The sequence below is a fragment of the Lycorma delicatula genome, chromosome 4 (genome assembly GCF_047948215.1).
Source record: "Lycorma delicatula isolate Av1 chromosome 4, ASM4794821v1, whole genome shotgun sequence".
Classification (NCBI taxonomy): domain Eukaryota; kingdom Metazoa; phylum Arthropoda; class Insecta; order Hemiptera; family Fulgoridae; genus Lycorma; species Lycorma delicatula.
In genome coordinates, this window is record NC_134458.1 from 134,966,901 (window position 1) to 134,987,883 (window position 20,983).

The 20,983-nt window shown below is 31.0% G+C and overlaps 1 protein-coding gene across 2 annotated transcripts in view; it reads left to right on the plus strand.

The window, feature by feature from the left end:
* The window catches only part of LOC142323893 (cytochrome b5-related protein-like), a 75,006-nt gene extending 54,784 nt beyond the window's left edge, over positions 1–20,222 (plus strand). For both annotated transcript variants that reach the window (XM_075364222.1, XM_075364223.1), the window contains exons 3-7: positions 2,659–2,855; positions 6,568–6,762; positions 11,098–11,289; positions 13,609–13,812; positions 19,784–20,222. In XM_075364222.1, the coding sequence (XP_075220337.1) occupies positions 2,659–2,855; positions 6,568–6,762; positions 11,098–11,289; positions 13,609–13,812; positions 19,784–20,087 (1,092 nt within the window). In that variant the 3' untranslated portion in view covers positions 20,088–20,222. The remainder of the gene's footprint in view (positions 1–2,658; positions 2,856–6,567; positions 6,763–11,097; positions 11,290–13,608; positions 13,813–19,783) is intronic.
* The last annotated feature ends 761 nt before the right edge of the window (positions 20,223–20,983 follow it).

The following is a 20,983-nucleotide window of genomic DNA, read 5'->3' on the forward strand; positions in this document are numbered from 1 at the left end:
GTAAGTTTCATTTAAAAAAAAATTATATTTGTTCTTCATTTTCTAGGCTAGTTCAATTTTTAGTTATTATTTTATTGTAAGAAGATTTGTGGGTCTTAGAACTTAATGTTAAATGTATTTATGGATAGCCTCTTTGTTTTGTTGGTTTTTGTATATTAATCATGATAATTGGGGTAAAGTGACAAGAGCCATAGCTGATTAAGTCACTGTAACAATTTTTCTGTGATGCTGAATGATCCTATTTCAAAATCAATTAAAAATCGATCTATACTTATTTAGATTTGAATGTCTATACCACTATTTTAAGAGTAAAGTACAACAATTAACAAGTATTTGTTATCAACCCACTTGGTTGGTCTAGCGATGAACTCTTCATTGCAAATCAGCTGATTTGAAGTCGAGAGTTGTAAGGTTAAAATCGTAGTAAAAGCAGTTACATTTATACGGATTTTAATATCAGATCATGGATGACGTTGTTCTTTGGTGATTTGAATTCAATTAATTGATTGGTTTCAAACCCGATGATGGTGTAAAACGTTACAATTTCGCTGTTGAAATGTTGGACAATAAGTGAAAACGAATCATTTTTAGATGATATAATTTTTACAGACGAAGCTACATTCCATGCGAATGGATGTGTTAACAGACACAATTCACGAATATGGGGCTCTGCAAACCGACACGCAATTATTGAGAAACAACGCGATTCGCCTAAAGTTAATGTTTGGTGTGGTGTGATGAAAAATCGTGTAATATGACCTTTCTTCTTTGCTGAAAACCAATTAATGGAGTTGTGCATCTTGACATGTTAACCGATTATTGCTTTCTTCAGCTGGATGTACTCGAAAACATTCATCAACTTCATTTCCAACAAGATAGTGCTCCCCCGCACTTCAATGCATTGGTCACGGACGCTTTGAACGAAAAATTTGCAGATCGATGGATAGGCCGGCAAGGGCCATACTTTCGCCTCCAAGGAGTCCAGACCTGACACCTTGCGACTTTTTCTTGTGGGGGTACATCAAAAGCGTTGTTTATACACAAAAAATTTGCGACCTAAACCACTTTAAAAACAGGATTAATGAAGCAATGACAACCATTAACGAAGAAATGTTAACCAATGTTTGGAGAGAAGTTGAGTATCGTTTGGAGATTTGTCGAGCGACAAAGGGCGCATATATTGAAATTTATTAATATGTAAAAAAATGTTTGAGACGACAAATTTGAAAAATAAAAAAAACTAACTGTAAGTAATTCTGTTTTAATTTAAACCATGTTCAAAACCGCACCATTCCTTTATGATAACTCTGTATATATATATATATATATATATAATCATTTATAATTTAACAGATTTATCCTTCATTGGCAAGGATCTTGTTAAACAACAGAGGTATCATAAAATGTTAGTACTCTTATAAATATGATATTTTACTAAAATACATTTTATAAAGTATGTTCTTAGCAAAGTTATATTTTATAAAATGTTAAGCTTTATTTATTAATTTGTGCCTCATGCCTCATCATGAGGCATGAGGCATGTTTCTTTCCATCCAGCTTTGCACAGCAAACGGGATGGAAAGAAACAAGAACCATTAAGGATAAACAAATATTTAACTAAATTAAAAAAAAGTATATATAGAAAAAAGTAAAAACCTAAAAGGATAAAAATGACAAAAGATTTAAAAGTAACATTGAACCTTAACTCAGCTGTTTGGAAAGCATTAAATGGGGAGGAGATATTGTTAATTCAGGAAACATCAAACAGCAACTGTCTGTCGGGTTGTGGGTTTGTAATAAAATCATGTCATCTGATGGTAGAGAATCCAGCAACTTGTATAATAAGTTAAATGTTTTTATTTAGCAACAATTAAAATTATAAAAAGTTCCATATGTCATGAAACAAAGATTAACATTTTTGATCCTGTTAAGATAATAAGTACAGTCTCTTACAAATGGTTCTACAATATCTGGAACTTCTCAGAGATTAGTAAATTGAATTTTGTGAAATAACCAAAATCAAATGGTCAAGCCATGTTCAATGAACGAGTTCCCCATACTTTGCTTAGTTAACAATGTTAGTGCAGTTCTTGCATGATTTTGGAATTTTTAAATTGCTAAAGACCAAATCAGTATCAGATGCATATTTAGATATACATCTAAATACTAAAAAAAATTCAAATTCTCTTAGAGATAGTTTCATGAATTATGTTCTTACAACTATGTACACAATGACCTTAGAACTAGAATAAAAGAAAAGCTAGATTAATAAGAAGATTCCTGAATAATAATTTATTTTTTAGTTTAAATAAAAGATCATGCTGGTCATGAATTAATGTCTGACACACCCAGCCAAGTCTTGGTATTTTTATGCATTTCAAAATTTCTATATCATATTTCTGTACACAAGCTTTTACGCTTATGAGGTGAATTAACCATAAAAAAAAAGAATAAAAAATGTAGGGAATGAACAGTAGACCCATTAATAGTTTAATATCTTACATGAAACAGTAACTGTAATAAGACTGAACAGATGACAAAGTTCACTGATACTGAGATATTTAAACCACATCCAGGAGAGAAAATTATTCTGAACCCTTTCTATTTATATCCAAAAACTTTTAATAATATTTTAACAATTTTATTTTTATCTTTTAGGGATTAGATATTACAGAAGCATTTGAGGCATCTCATTTAAATCCTGATGTAGAAAAACTGCTACCAAAGTTTTTTGTCAGAAATGCAAACACTCCAAGGAACTCACCTTACACATTCAATCCTGATGGATTTTTCCGTACTCTTAAAAAAAGAATTTGGAATACTATAAAGGATAAAAAACGAGGACCAAAACTACGGTAGTATATATTTTTTTTTACTATGACTAGTAATTTCAGTTATGATGTTTGTATATAATTTGACTTGTTTCCTAAAAAATTATATAGTAGCTTTTTGACCAGCATGTCCTCTTGTCCTCTGATATTATGTTTTTAGGAATAAGATATAAAAAATTATTACAATATTAAGTTATTCAAACTCTTTTCCTGAATTTTTTTAATCAGTATAGTCTACATTTAAATATTTTTATAATCATGTCTTATTTAAATTAATTATCTATAATTTATTATATCATATATCAACTTTCAGCATAGACAAATACTACATTTTGAACTTGAAGAATCTCCTTTTCTTAAGTGAAGTCATGCAACCCTATCTTTTCTATGTTACATTGCTCAACTTTAGGTACATTTTTCTCAAGAACTATAACAGATAGTGACCTGAATTTTACTTTATTTTAAAGATTATAATTTACTTTATGTTTTCAATAGACAGTTTTTAGAATTTTTTTGAAAACAATTTTTTGAATTTGCCAACTTTTTTGATATAAAAATTTGTTTCAATCAAAATTATTTTTAAATGGGTAGAAACTTTGCATGTCCCTACATAATTTAGAAAAATCACATTTTTTAAAAAATCTGGATTGTAAATTATTGTGCAAAAACTCTCAGACCAATTTTGTTGAAATTTGGCATGTTGCTTTATCATATCAAAAAGTTCTTTGAAGTGAAATCTGAAGGTCTTATATATAAGTACTTGAAAAAATTCCCAAAATATATAGTTTTTCTGACAGATTGATATTTTTGCATCAATAATAATGTATTATTCGATTTGCAACTTACGATATTGTCTGTAAAATTTAATAACAAAACTTTTTTCTCTATTGATCTTTTCTCTGAAATGAACATAGTTTAGGGAAACAGGAGAAAAAATGGATATTTAAAAAATTTTTTTAAATTTGTTTAATAAATATTTAAGCACACCTTTTTCAACTGGTGCATAATGAAATTATTCTGTTGATATTCTGGAGACATTAAAACAAAAATTATTGATCATATAGAAAAAGTCCAAATATGCCCATTTTAAAACACTGCCTGGACTATTTCCTACATTTCTCTTATTAAATGTGGCAATTGCTTCATAGCTAATTCTTTAAAATGTCTTTAATCTATAGCATAATAGCTTTAGGAAGGTGTCTTATGTTCATATTTTTCTTTGTTAACAATGGCTTTTTGATACTTGTATTGTCTGGACCTTTCAGACATAAATAATGTGCAGACAATTCATTACTAGAGCCAAGATGGAGTTATTCTGCCCAGACAGCTTGTTTCCCTGCATGTATTTTGTCGAATAGCTAGACCATAGTAGGTTTGAATTTCATCAATAAAATCTGTGAGTCGCCTATGACCTTCTATTGTTTTTCATCTAAAAGTGTAGGTTCTCCATTTTATTTTTATGTTTTCTAAGATGACTGCCTATACATTTTTGAATATGGCCCAGACACTATAACTTTTTAATTGCATAATCTGGACCATATGGTTCTGCTGCAACAACAGATGGAAAGGTAGCACTCTCTCAATCTCCCATGTAATATTTTTGCCTGATATAGTTCACTTATTGCGATTACCACGCCATGTCAACAGCACCTGCCTCCTTCATTCCACCACTAACTCCTTTATAATTAGCCAAACAGTTATCATTTTGCTTATTTTCCACTTTATTTTCAAACCTAAAATATTTTGAGAACACCTTCACATCAATAACTTTTCTATTATTCTCTGCTATGGCAGTTACAGCACCATTCAGAGACAAGTAGCTTCTATGTTGCCATGATCCGTCAAAGATTGCAGTTATATCCTTACAACCATCATTTTCTTGCACACAATCTGCAACTGCTTTTTTCATTGAATCTTTACAAACATTTTTTACTACATTATAAATTATGTTGTTGGAATACATAAATGCAGCAGGCCTGAGCATTTTCATACCACAGAATGTTCTTGTAGCTTCTTTGTCCTTACCAATGCATAAGCTGTATGCATGTTTATTTCTGCCTTATTGATGGTAAAAATTCACTGTTATTTTTAAAGACTTCAAAACCACAGTTCTTAAATTTAATATTAATATTAATACTTAGACCTCCCCTGTTGCTTGTAAAAACACAAGAAGCTTTGCAGTTTTTGCAAACTGCAATTTCTTAAAGTAAACATTCCAGTTTTTGGAGATTTATGATGTCATTAGTCACTATTGTTATTTTTGTTTTCATAAACTTCATAGCTAGATGATGAGCCCACCTTCTTTTTTGACGAGCTCTCCCTTTTTTGTATATTAATACTGGGAGGTGTATTACTTGTACTAGGTTGGGCTTCAAAATTGAAGTTCTCTCAAGTCTAAAATGTTTTACTTGTCTAGGAACACCAGTGAAGAATGACTTTCTTTTTTAAATGGCTTTAAAGAATCCGGGTATTTTTAAAAGAATATAAATTCTTCACAAAAGAAAAAAATAACAGTTTTATATCACTTCACAAAACAGAGTTAAAAATGATCACTTCACAAAGAAAACTAGAACTGAAAGCACAGAAATGGTTTCTCAAATGAAGTGAGGTTGGTAAAAGAGTAACATAACTACAGGAAAAAAGTATGGCCAACTTGAAAAACAAGACAAAGAAATTACAAATTTTATATTCTACAAATTAGTAGCCTGTATAACATTCCTTCATAAAAAAAATTCAAAATGCTCAGAATTGCATAAATTTGATTTTGAAGACCCTAAAGACTAACAAAATTCAAAGACAAAAATCCAAAAAAATAATTTTTTCTCCCATACAGGTCCCATAACTTCCCTTAAAATTTAATTGGATTTTTGATTGAAAAGTCAATGAGGACGTTTCCATTTGAATAATAGATAGTTAGTTATAGTACCTCAACAATACATTGCTGCCAATCTAAGTTTTCCTTACTCTTATGGAATATAAACTGGAAATATGAAACAGTTTTAACTGTTTAACAGTGGTTTAAAGGGAATTTATTAAAAATTATACTTCTTATAATTTTAAGATTAGTATCAGCATTTAATTTTGATTTTTATTCAACAATATGTTGAAAAACACAGAAATTTACAAGAACTAGGAATTTCTATCTGTTTTCATGTTTTTAGGGATAATTAATTTTTCATATGTTGTAGGATTAACTTTAAAAATTGAATTCTTGCTTCTGCTATTAAGTAATTGGATTGCAAAATATATTCAGAAATTAAGAAATCCATCTTTCAGTTTGTTTGCCTATACATGTATCATACTGGTCATGAAATCACAAAACCACTGCTGACTCTTAATTCCTGTAGTTACCTTAATTATATTTCTTGGAGTCTTCTTGGAGACATTAGTAGGTAAGTTGAAGAGCTTATTTTATAAAACTCAACTTACAGAAGACTCTTTTATGAAGTGTTTATATATGTTTAATCACTGATGGGTTAATTTTGAAAACTTAAAAAATTTCTTTTTTTTGTGTATTTTACATTAATACACTATTTTAAAAATAACAACTCTGCTTTCCATCAATTATTTTTCCATCATTGATATTTAGAAAAAAAATTTGGTATAGATTATTATTATTATTTTATTTTGTATAAATTAAAAGCATTTCTCTTTTGTATTAATATTATTAGTTTTTGAAGCTATATTCTATTATTTTATAAATAAATTAGATTTTAAACATTATTTTTATTTGCAGATCTATAATATTTCTAGACTCACTGGTAATTAGTACATTATTAACAGCAGTATTTGCTGCAAGATATTATAGTATATTTCTTGGAATTACATCTGGAATCTTACTTTCATGTGCAACAATCGTTAGTCACAATTTTTTCCACCAGCGAGATAACTGGAGAATGTATTATTTTCAGTTATCATTATTATCAGTAACGTAAGTATACTTTTTTTAAGCTCTGTATGTATTCATGTTTTCTACAGAATTTTATTAGTGGGGTAGAATCTTCATAAGGAATGAAAACCAATAGCTTGCAGTAGTATTAAGATTGCAAGGTAGTAAGAATATTCAGTAGAAAATCATTTAAATCTTCTATGGTTTGACAAATTTCCTGCTAGTTCATAAAGTCATTTCATATTGTTAATTTATTTCATTTTTTTTATTTTGACTGTAATTGCAGTAAAATTCCATTGATTAAATGTACGAGGTGTGTGAGAAAAATAATGAGATTGGTAACGCTGTGTCTACCGGTCTGTGCTAGACCAGTTTGTTCATACCTTCCACATGCTCAGTACGAGTTTCAACTCCGTTCAGCCAACACATTATTTTTGACAGCACCAGCAGTGAAGTTCTGTTTTTGTTGTGTGTTATGAAAATGGAGCATCGGAATTTAGAGTGACGTTGTGCAATCAAGTTTTGTGTTAAACTTGGGGAATCCATAAGTGTGACCTTTGAAAAGTTAAAACAGGCCTCTGGGGAACAGGAACAATGCTTATCAAGAGCACAAGTTTTCCGTTGGTATAAATCATTTTTGGAAGGCCAAGAACACGTTGAAGATCAATCTCGCTCAAGGAGACCTTCAAGTTCAAAATCTGATGAAAACGTTGAGCATGTGAGGGTTCTTGTGAGATCAGACCGTCGTTTAACAATAAGGATGATGAATGACAATTAAATTTAAACACTTTCACTGTACATCAAATTTTGACAGACAATTTGGAAAGGCAAAAGGTTTATGCAAAATTTGTGCCAAAAACCTCACAATGGAACAGAAGGACAATTGAAGAAACGTGTGCATTGATCTTCTTGAGAGGATTGACAATACCAAGTATTCTTCAATCGTGTGATCACAGGTGATGAATCCTGGATTTATGAGTACGATCCTGAAACAAAGCGGCAAAGCAAAGAGTAGCTGGCACACTCCGTCATCTCCTCGACCGAAAAAATGTCAAATGAGCAAATCAAAAATCAAAACCATGCTGATTTGCTTTTTTGACAGTAGGGGTATCGTGCATAAAGAATTTGTTCCTCCAGGACAATGCCCCATGTCACATTGCCATTTCCATCACGGAAGTTTTGACCTCAAAACGCATTCCTATGGTTCCTAAACCCCCCTATTCACTTGATTTGAGTACTTGTGACTTTTTCCTTTTTGTGAAATTAAAATGACGTCATTTTGGAACTCGGGAGAACATTCAAAAGACTGTGACTGACCAGTTAAAAACCCTACCAGCTGAAGCCTTCCAGCGCTGCTACCAGGAGTGGGAACGACTCCACCGGTGTATAGCTGCCCAAGGGAACTACTTTGAAGGGGATAATATTGTTGTTTGAAAAAAATAAAAACTTTGGTAAGTAAAAACTTTGGTAAGTCTCATTACTTTTCTTACACACCTTGTATATTACAGGTATACAACTAATAAAACTATTCTAATTTTTCTTATAAAATATATTTATTTAATTTTCTTTATTTTCCTTTGAGTATTTTGCAGTCTGTTAAACTCTCTCTCTCTCTTTTCCTGTTTAGCCTCCGGTAACTACCGTTTAGATAATTCTTCAGAGGATGAATGAGGATGATATGTATGAATGTAAATGAAGTGTAGTCTTGTACATTCTCAGTTCGACCATTCCTAACATGTGTGGTTAATTGAAACCCAACCACCAAAGAACACCGGTATCCATGATCTAGTATTCAAATCCGTGTAAAAATAACTGGCTTTACTAGGACTTGAACGCTGTAACTCTCGACTTTCCAAATCAGCTGATTTGGGAAGACGCGTTAACCACTACACCAACCCGATGGGTGCAGTCTGTTAAACTAGAGAACAATAAGCACCCCCCCCTCCCTTGGACCAAAGAGATGATGATAATATGTATGACACGTAAATGAGATGAAGTCTTGTACAGACTCAGGTCGGCCAGTCCTGAGACGTGTGGGTTCACCAGTATTCACTGTCTAGTATTCAGATTTGTATAAAAGCACTAACTTTTACTAGGAATGAACTTCAGAACCTTCAACTTTGAAAATCAGCTGTTAAACAACTGATTTGCAGTGATGAGTTAACCGCTGTACCAGCCAGATGGGGGGTAAATATATTTTTATTATTTTATATTTAATTAGGCAGTGTTAAAAAAATAAGTGTAATAAAATTTATGCACAAAAAATTAGGTCTTATTATAAAATTTAACTTCCTCTATTTTCATACCGCACCATTTTGTATATGGATATCTTACATTCATGTAACAAACAAAATAAAACAAATTCTTTATGTTACTAATTGTAAAATGCGGTGTTATTCATAGTGGTTGCAGAATTAATTTTTTATTATTATCACGTATAGTAATTATTTTATCATGGGTCATAAATCATGAAATGAAAATTATGATTTTTTAAACTTTTTTATTATAATGAACAAAACTTTTCTTTTTACCTTTATTGTTAATTATCATACATTTTTACATTGCTGCCTAATTCTGGAGTTGTGATTGACAATGTTTTATATCATAATTCACTTGATAACTAAGCTTCACTTCAAGAAAAAATGAAATGCAGAACTGGTTAACAAATAGAAATTATCATTTACTACATCTATTCTACATTCAGAGTTATGTGATATAGTAAAACAATGTTTATATTTATATGTTTAAATACAGTATTGAGATATAAAATTGATGAAGTTTTTAATTTTAAGGTAATTACTACCCTATCATCTTGAACTGAATTTGAATGAAATAGTCTATAGTCATTAGAAAACATCATATTGACAAACATAATACAGAAAAGATCATATACGCTATAGAATTGTTTTTAGATCACTGTTGCAAGTTTTTATTAATAACCACTTTAAAGCTTCCAGTTTCAGTTTATGATATTCACCTTTATGACACCTTAAGGCACTACAAAGCTAGCTAGCTAGTATCCTGAGGTTTGTTCATAAGTTCCACAGTGATTGTGAGAAGCAATATAAAAAAAACTCTTAAAAATCTATTCTTGTTACATCTACTGAGCTTAGTATGAATATAACAAATATAGTTAGTTAAGTCCACCATGCTGAACAGGCTAGAAGATTGTAACTTGGGAATCGCAGCATCACCTGTCAGAAAGGGGTGACAAGGAACTCAACTCAGTGAAGTTCCACGGGGATCGACGGAACATGGATTTGCATCCTGTTGATTTGCATCCAGGTCTAACTCAGTGTAGTCTAATTTTTTTTTTAACCTCTGGGGCCACCATTAGTACTCCTTCAGAGGATAAGATGAATAATTTGTAGTGTGTGTGAAAATGCCATGCCTGACTGGGATTTGAACCCAGGACCTCTGGATGAAAGGCCAAGATACTACCACTCACGCCATGGAGGCTGGCAACTCAGTCTAGTTTAACGTAACCTAATTTAACTGATGCAGATGGATGCCCTCATCCCCACAAACAGGTTCCCATCATACTCCTCAGTCTCCTCAGTCACAATGATGCACCTCACCATCTCGGAGCCACATTCCACTTCTTAGTGCTGGTGAGCATGATACTGATTATGTGGTTTATGTCTTTTTTTTCCTGTTTATCCTCCGGTAATTACCATGCAGATAATACTTCAGAGGATGAATGAGGTTGATATGTATGAGTATAAATGAAGTGTAGTCTTGTACAATCTCAGTACAACCATTCTTGAGATGTGTGGTCAATTGAAACCCAACCACCAAAGAACACCGTTATCCATGATCTAGTATTCAAATCCATGTAAAAATAACTGACTTTACTAGGACTTGGAACGCTGGAACTCTCAACTTCCAAATCAGCTGATTCGGGAAGACGTGTTCACCACTAGACCAACCCAGTGGGTTTGTGGTTCATGTCTAGTGGGCCTGTTACCGACAACATACCATGTACTTCAATTCATCTACCTGTTGCATATAAAAATCATGTGTTCGACATCATCAAGAAACAATATGAGCACAAGTTGTCTTTGCTGTGCCCACAAATGTACAAATATGATGTGAAGCAGCCATGACCTGACAGAAACTGAGTAAGGAAATAGTTAGGCTCTCCAAATCCCTAACTAATCCACAGGATAACACTTTAATTAACCTGTTTGTCATCTTCTCTTGTCAGATGCATTCCACCTGGACTGCCTAGGAGAACACTATAAGACATAAAGTCTATTTAAAATTTATTGAATAAACTTTAGTTTATTCTAACTGGTTCAGCCTTTTTTCTTTTTATTTTAAAACGTCATAGCACTTTAATAAGATTGTAACATTTTTTTCTAAACATATTTTCAGTGACTGGAGAATTTCTCATGCTTTAAGTCATCATGCATACACAAATACACATCAGGATTTAGAAGTAATGATGTTGGAACCTTTCTTTCAGTGGTTACCAAGGGAAGATAAAAACTGGATTGTTCGTTACTTCTCATGGGTCTATTCACCTTTTATATATGTATCAATATTTTATGCTCAAGGACTAAATAGGTAAGAATCTATAATTTTAATTAATATTTAGGACTATTTAAGAGATAAATAAACTTATTTTAAATAAAATTGAAAGTAGATATTTGGATTAATTAGAAGTTCTGATTTTCAGATTATTATAAATTATTCAAAAATTGTTAATTGAATTAATTTCAGTGTTATGCATCTTGCCAAAATAGAGAATAAAGTCTACATAAAAATAGTCAACTCTCAATTATCTGCAATGGACAAATGTTTCTGAACTGGTAAATTTTTGGAACTCGTGAAATCTGTTACAATAAGATCATGGAAGAAACATCATGGAAATTAAAGGAAAAGTTCAAAGGACCCAGACAATATCTACATTTAATAATTTAATTTATTACACAGTCTAAGCACACCCAGGTGAAGAGTATATGCTGACACCTTCCAATCCTCCTTTTTCAATGGAATTATGCTCTTGTAAATGGCATCCATTTAAAAAAAAGTTAGAAAATTAAAGTAAACTTAAGTATGAATTGAATATTTCCAATCTATTTTCTGTTTGTTCATTTAATTTATTGAGATCATGAGTCCCCCCCCCCCCAGATGACCATCTCCAAACTTCATCAAATTTTGCGTGGACTTTTGCTGTGGTCTTAAATGCCATTTTACCAAATTGTAGCTCTATATCTGCTATTGATAATTTTCTGTGATCTCTTGAAAAAAGGGTACTTACTGGTAATTCGCACATACATGCAAAAAAATTCTAACTTTGACTTATAATTCTGAAGGCAATAATAAAGCTATAGGTTTGAGTTTTAATACTTTCGGTTAACATTTTATGCTGAATTCATATATGTTACTGTTTTTTTAACAGATTTGATTCGTTTATAAATTTCAATAATTATACATTTTCATATATGTTGATTTTTTGATGAATTTACAACCAAAATTTACAACACACTTTTAAAATTTAAAGAAAGCCCATTATAACTGAGAAACTTATCCACTAAATATCTAGCCTACCACATAGAGTTCAATCAAGCAGCATGTTTATGTATATAGAATTGACTAATTCATGCACTACTGTCAGCTGACAACTGCAATGGGGACGTATACATTCTTGTAGAAAATATATAACAAAAGTACAGAAAAAAAATAAAAACACAATGACAAATTATACAACTAATATATACATATATCAACCAGCTTAGAAAATTACTAATATTTTTAGGAAAGAAAGGTATGTTGCTTAAAAAATATCAAACAAAATGCAAAATAACATACAGAATACCAACAAACTTAACTAATACCATTACTGACATTTTCACTGAAGAAGTTACTACTGCTAAGCAGCTTTAAAAAGTCATATAGAAAAAAAGAAACAAGATCAAATTTTCAAAATGAGTTGTTTATATGTGCTGCACCAAAAGTTTGATAAATGTGATAAAGTGATTTTGTTAAAATACTGATTAAATAATAAAGCACTATTTAATTCATGCTAGTAAGTAGATAAACTAAAAAAGTAACCCCATGTTAATCTGAGAACATAGAGAATGGATGTAGTGTAGCCATAACTCGGAAAGAAACAGAATTGTTGCTATGCTTGGATAAACTTAACACTACTGTGTTTGATTTCAGGCATAATTCAATGTAATAAATTAATGAACAGCATCTACATCAATTGATATTTGTTAGGTCATTTATGAGATATTATAATATCTGACTTCTCAATAGCACAAATTTTTTTTGAATGTATTTAAAATTAAATTTTTGTTTTATAAGAGTATTGTTATGAACGATCTCGCCTGAAGACCGTTAACACGTTGTGGTAGATTTTAAAGCGAGGTTGGACTGTATTTTCGTAGGTGATAAATTGAAACAACGCCTTGTTGCTTATTGAGTTGTTATTTAATTACTTGTCGTCTTGACATTTCGATAACATACAATTGAACTGAATAAAGCATATAACGTAACATATAATTAAACTGAATAACATATAAATACGTTCATCCGAACATGTCGATCCGGACTGCATGTGCAACACGACTGCTGTTTGCAGGATTCGAGCTCCAAATTAAAGTCACTACCTCATAATGACCACTCCCTGCGGCATTATGACGTAGAACATGGCGTGATGATATCGCCTGACCAAGCTTGCCGTGGGGCCCCTAGCCCTCTCTAGATAGCAGCACCCGACGGCTCAAGTGGAACGGAACAAGTATATTTATTTACTTTTATCACAGAATGAGTAAAGGAATATACATACGAGTTCGTTAAATAAATTGTTAATTAAATAATTTTCATTTATTCTAGTAGTTTTCAGTTGCAAAAAATACAAATAATTAAATTTTTCAGGTTGCTCAGAGATGGTGTTGAATGGGAGGATTCTATATGTCTTGTTATACCCAGTGTTATATACTTATTTAGTGGTTCATCTTTACTTCATTGCCTTGAAATGTGGTTTTTAATTCTTACATCAGGCAGTTTATTTTTTGGTTTTGTTGGAATTAATGCTGCTCATCATCATCCAGATATTTTTCATGAAGGAGACAAACCAAGGTAGGTGAATTTTGCATAAAGCTATTTTTAATAATTAAATAAACTTGTTAAACAAGTATTTTAGTTTTTTAATCCTGTGGTTTAAAGCATGTAGTAGCCATCTGTCTTTATAATATAGGTGCTCCTTTTTAATTTTTTGTTATAACGTTTTTTATATTTTTATTTCGTGAAGGAGCTCATTTTTGGAGTTTTTTTAAACATTCAATTTTATGGAATTGAGTTTGGTTTTGAAGCATCACTTAAAGAATAAAATAAATATTAATTCAAAATATATTCAATTACTTAAAAATGAAAATCAATAATAATCTTTAAAATGTGTAAATTAAAATAAATTTATTTGGTGTTATAAACATCCAAACTCCCAAAACAATAAAATTGTTAAGGTTTCGGTGAGAGTTTGCCGTCAGTTGAAAACACCAAAAATTGAAAATCAAATTTCAACAATTTATTTATTTATAGTTCTTCAAAAAGATACTGTCACAATCAAAAAAATTCAGATATGTATGAGAGACAAGATAATAATTGTTATATACTTTTTCTACTTCATTTTCTCAAACACAACAATATACACTGTTAAATATTTTATTCCTCTACTAATATTGTAACTAAATGATAGAACTTTTTTAATATAAAACAAATATTAAATCATCGAGAAATAATTAGAGATAAACAATTTTTTTATATGCTTTTATATATACGTAATAATACAAATCATATAATAAAAAATTTGTCTAATTTTCTCAAATAGGTTGATTGAAAATGCATAAACTCTTGCCGGCCCGATTTGTAAACTGGTTAAGAAAAAAACTCTGGTTAGAAGATCAAAAATTTCACATTTTCAAGTTAAAAAACTTAAAGTTACAAAGATTATCACATATTTATTGAGAAAAAACCTATGTTTATTAAGAACTTAGGCGGAACAAAGAGAACTGGTAGAAAACCTTGAGTTTCAGACGATATATTGCAGCTGATGGATGAACGTAGAAAGTATAAGAATGCTAGTGATGAAGAAAGTAAAAGGAACTACCGACAATTAAGAAATGCTATAAACAGGAAGTGCAAACTAGTGAAAGAAAAGTGAATTAAAGAAAAGTGTTCAGAAGTGGAAAGAGAAATGAACATTGGTAAAATAGACGGAGCATACAGGAAAGTTAAGGAAAATTTTGGGGTACATAAATTAAAATCTAATAATGTGTTAAACAAAGATGGTACACCAATATGTAATACGAAAGGCAAAGTCGATAGATGAGTGGAATATATTGAAGAGTTATATGGAGGAAATGAATTAGAAAATGGTGTTATAGGGGAAGAAGAAGAAGTTGAGGAGGATGAAATGGGAGAAACAATACTGAGATCTGAATTTTAGAGAGGATTAAAAGATTGGAATGGCAGAAAGGCTCCTGGAATAGACGGAATACCTGTAGAATTACTGCGCAGTGCAGGTGAGGAAGCGATTGATAGATTATACAAGCTGGTGTGTAATACTTATGAAAAAGGGGAAGTTCCGTCAGACTTCAAAAAAAAGTGTTATAGTCATGATACCAAAGAAAGCAGGGGCAGATAAATGTGAAGAATACAGAACAATTAGTTTAACTAGTCATGCATCAAAAATCTTAACTAGAATTTTATACAGAAGAATTGAGAGGAGAGTGGAAGAAGTGTTAGGAGAAGACCAATTTGGTTTCAGGAAAAGTATAGGGACAAGGGAAGCAATTTTAAGCCTCAGATTAATAGTAGAAGGAAGATTAAAGAAAAACAAACCAACATAGTTGGCGTTTATAGACCTAGAAAAGGCATTTGATAACGTAGACTGGAATAAAATGTTCAGCATTTCAAAAAAATTAGGGTTCAAATACAGAGATAGAAGAATAATTGCTAACATGTACAGGAACCAAACAGCAACAGTAATAATCGAAGAACATAAGAAAGAAGCCGTAATAAGAAAGTGAGTCTGACAAGGATGTTCCCTATCCCCGTTACTTTTTAATCTTTACATGGAACTAGCAGTTAATGATGTTCAAGAACAATTTAGATTCGGAGTAACAGTACAAGGTGAAAAGATAAAGATGCTACGATTTGCTGATGATATAGTAATTCTAGCCGAGAGTAAAAAGGATTTAGAAGAAACAATGAATGGCATAGATGAAGTCCTACGCAAGAACTATCGCATGAAAATAAACAAATACAAAACAAAAGTAATGAAATGTATTAGAAATAACAAAGATGGACCAATGAATGTGAAAATAGGAGGAGAAAAGATTATGGAGGTAGAAGAATTTTGTTATTTGGGAAGTAGAATTACTAAAGATGGACGAAGCAGGAGCGATATAAAATGCCGAATAGCACAAGCGAAACGAGCCTTCAGTCAGAAATATAATTTGTTTACATCAAAAATTAATTTAAATGTCAGGAAAAGATTTTTGAAAGTGTATGTTTGGAGTGTCGCTTTATATGGAAGTGAAACTTGGACGATCGGAGTATCTGAGAAGAAAAAATTAGAAGCTTTTGAAATGTGGTGCTATAGGAGAATGTTAAAAATCAGATGGGTGGATAAAGTGACAAATGAAGAGGTATTGCGGCAAATAGATGAAGAAAGAAGCATTTGGAAAAATATAGTTAAAAGAAGAGACAGACTTATAGGCCACATATTAAGGCATCCTGGAATAGTCACCTTAATATTGGAAGGACAGATAGAAGGAAAAAATTGTGTAGACAGGCCACGTTTGGAATATGTAAAACAAATTGTTAGGGATGTAGGATGTAGGGGGTATACTGAAATGAAATGACTAGCACTAGATAGGGAATCTTGGAGAGCTGCATCAAACCAGTCAAATGACTGAAGACAAAAAAAAAATTAAGAACATCTATTTCTGGGATGATATGTAGCTTTATTTCATCAAAATTATTATTTTTTTTTTAAACAATTTAAAAAATTTTTAAATGTCGATTTGCGGTTAAACTAAATAAGTCTTCTGTGTTTCCGCCGTCGGACAAACTCTAGTTGGCATCATTCTACCAAACGACTTGACCATATTTATTTATGTCTATATATCACTTTTTTCTTGTTTTTTTAAAAATATTAATTGAAAAGTAGCAGTAAACAAATAACTTAAAAAACAAGAATTATAATGTGATGTATATTTATATCATATGCTTGACTGCCTCAAGAATTAAGTTTATTATTAATAGGTTCATTATAAACATATTAGAATGTTAATAATAACTGTTTACATATTACCTGTCATCTATTTAATTTAATGACCAGCTGTGTGGCAGCAAGAATAATTGTTTAATATGGATGTGACTAATCACCAAGATATACATATAAGCTAACTCAAACAACTCTACATATTAATTCTTAATTTTTCTTTTTCTTTCTCTCTGCCTAATAAACTCTTAATCTAATAACTCTACCTACACTTAACATCTAAAGCTCTATGTGATTAATTGTAATTTTTTTCTTTCTATCTTTATTTAACTGGTGGTAAATTTGAAAAATATCTTTCTCATACTCCAAACCAAAAATTTGAAATCATGAAAGAATAATCATTAATTAGAAATTTAGCATAACAAAAAAATATAATAGGCTCAATAAAAATTCCATTGGATATTAGATAAAAATGAAAGAAAAGTCTACTGCTGCAAAGAAAAAATTGATCTTTCTTCACAGGAAAAAGGCTAAATTTTTTGAAGTTGAAGAAAAGTTAGTTTTAAGTTTATTTGAATGGTAAGACAGTTTATAAAACAGAAGAGAGATCAACTGTAATTAAAGCAGGAGAAAATAAAAAGCATTGATTAGAGACAAATACCACAAGTATGATTAAAATGGGATTGATTTCTTATGGGATTTTCAGGCAAAAAACTCTTCCTAAAACTGATATGATAACACTAAACATTACATTTGAAATAGTAAAACTGAAAGTATTTCAAACTCAGATGAAAATTTTGATGGTCTTGAATGAGAAAATTATTATACAAAATTTCAAAACAAAAAACCAGTACATTTTTATTTAATAAAAAATTTAATAAATATTCTGCATATTTTGTGGATGTGTGTTGTTTTTGCCAGTAAATAAAGAGAAAAATATTACGATCCATGTAATCTTGTCATAACCAGAATGATTGTAGGTGATCTGGCATGAAAAAAATTCTTCCTTAAATACTGTTACATTAATCTCAAGAACAAGTTTCATTTTTTATACACAAATTAGGAGCTCCATGGGTTTCCACTCCGTGAGTTGTATAATCCATGGATCCATGAGTTGTACAAGGGACATCTGTTCATTAAAGGCATTGGTGGATTATTAACATCCATTAGGGTATGACCAAAGAAAGGAACAACCATTCCTTTTATACAGTAACAGAACAGAGAAAGCAACTTTGACTTGTATCTGAGATCTACATGTACAGAATGGTGCATGAAATGTGATCCAAGATTTGGTTTTGTTAAAAAATATTTATTTGAATTGCAATTCAGAAGAGTAAAATACAAAATGTTTACTACATACCTGGAGGTTATGTTCTCCTTATCTCATGTTCAATATGACCACCATCACGTCTAGCAACTTCTTCAACATGAACTCCTATGTTAATAACCTGACACATATCGTAGGTTATCTCGTTGCACGCCTCAATGATCAGCACTTGCAGTTACCATCACTGCACGAGGATGTTTAAAGAAAATCTTTTCCTTTCGAAATTCCCAAAGAAAATAATCATCACACGGATTCAAATCAGGACTGATCGGGGGGACCAGTTCTGTTGACACCCAAAACGATATTAGGAAATCAGTTTGAAATGACATTTGCATTAAAAGTTTCATGCAGAAAGTGTAAAACAACATTAGTTGTGTGCAGTCTGGCTCTTATACTACATGAACCATTCATTTTCTAATTGAAATCCTTTTGCATGAAGCTGAAGAACAAAATGATTATGCAGCATGCTCAGATAATGTTCACTGTTCACTGACTGTTCAAAAAAGAATGACCTTATTATCCCATGACTTAGATAGTGGCCCATACCGTAATTCTTGGAGCATGATGGACCTTTTTATGAAGCAGGTGTGGATTTTTGGAAGCCCAGAAAACTCACATTTTGTTTATTAACAATCCTGTCTAGGTGAAAATGTGCCTCATCTGAAAACCAAACATTGTTCGACGATTGGAGTGGTTCACAGCCCATTCAGCAAATTCCACTCTTTGATGTTTGTTGTCAACTGTTAATTTAGGCAACACTGTTATTTTGTACAAATACAAATGCAAATCAGTTTTTAAAATTCGCTGCACAGATCGTTTAGAAATCCCAAGTTGTGATGCTGCTTTTCTTGTTGATTTTCCTGAGTTCCTCAGCAATGCTGCTCTGAGAGCTTTGACATTCTGTGGCGAATGAACATTGGCAGGCCGTTCACGCTTAGTCTCAAGTATTGAATCGTCACTATTAAATTTTTTGTAAAGTTTATGTATTGTTTTAAATGAGGGTGAGACCACCGAGTTTTAAAATGTATGCAAAACCTTCTTTGTATAAGTACCACACTTTTCGTTTTACTAAAAAACAACACAGTCTTTATGTGCTGTGCAACAGTTAATCTTCCTTTGTCAGCCATCTTGGAACTATACACAAACAGTGCACTCCGAAAGAGAAGAAACTAATATTCGTGAACTGCTGCCATTTCTGCCAGCATAAAACACATTAATAATTATTAATATAAACAATTATTGCCAAAACAAATGTTGGATCATTTCATGTGCCACACTGTATTACAGACAAAAGAAAAAAGGGGATAGATATTGAAAAGTGATTAATAAATTTATAATAATTATGATTTTAGTGTTATATACTTTTTATCATTAATTGCACACCTATAAATGGAGGGAAAATAATGTAATAGGTGTAGGTTGTAACATTAATTTTGTTGTAATTATTTTATTTCTTCCTTTATAACTTTATTTATTTTTTTAAATAATTTGTACAGGAAAGATCACGATTGGGCATTAAATCAAATGGATGCTGTACGTGATAAGATAGAAGTTGCATTTCAATTTCCATGGGCCCATATTACATTCGGTGATCATACATTGCATCATATATTTCCAACTATTGATCAAGATATTTTACCAGAACTTTATCCTATTTTAGAAAAAACGTGTTTAGAATTTGATTTTGAATTGCGTTTTACAACAATTTGGGATTTAGTGAAAGGTCAGTATTTACAGCTATCTAGAAATAAACCTTGTCTTATATCTCCTGAAGAAAAGTTTTCTCTCATTAAAAAGTAATCAAAATTATCTATGTTTTTGTTATTTATTGTTAGTGAATATCTGTATCTGAATAAATTTCATGTTTTGATAAAATTTATGTTATATTTTTATATTTTTAACAAATAAATATTACCAGTTGGTTTTTTGTTTTCACTGTGTGGATTGATTTATTTTCAAAATATTCCCAGATCATACTTGTTCAATTCATCAGATCCTGATTCAGTAGCTGAGGTCACAAAGTATTCATGAACTTACCGATATCTGTGGTAGAGTTATAACATCTTGGTCTTTCATCTGGAGGTCCCCAGTTCAAATCCTGCTCAGGCATGGCATTTTTCATACGCTACAAAATTCCATATGCCATGCACAAGCTTTATACTTAACACAAATAATTCATACTAAGCATACATTAATGTACTACTGTTTTACACACATATATCTTAAACTGATTTTTATTAAAAATATCAAATAAACTAAAATTATTAACTTATAATGAATTCATAATTTGTATAAAATACTATCATCTACTGTAATGCATTCATGATTTTTAAGAGAATCAGTGCCAAGTTGAAAGAATAAATTAATATAATAAACTCAATTATTTTCAGAAATAATTATACATCTTTTACAAATACAACAAAACTGAAAAAATATCATATTCCATCAGAAAAAGAAGAACCAAATTCCTTGGAAATCTTATGAGAATAATTGATTACAGGCCTACAAAACAAATCTTCAACCATATTTACTACAAAAACAATGCAAGTCAATGAACCTCAGTGGTTCAGAAAGACCAAAAAGAAATAAAAATATCTGAAGAAATAGATAAAACAACGTTCAGAAAACTAATATCTTATTTTGTTTTTATAGAGGTGGAGGAACCTCATTTACAGGTGCCGAAGCAGTTGGATTCA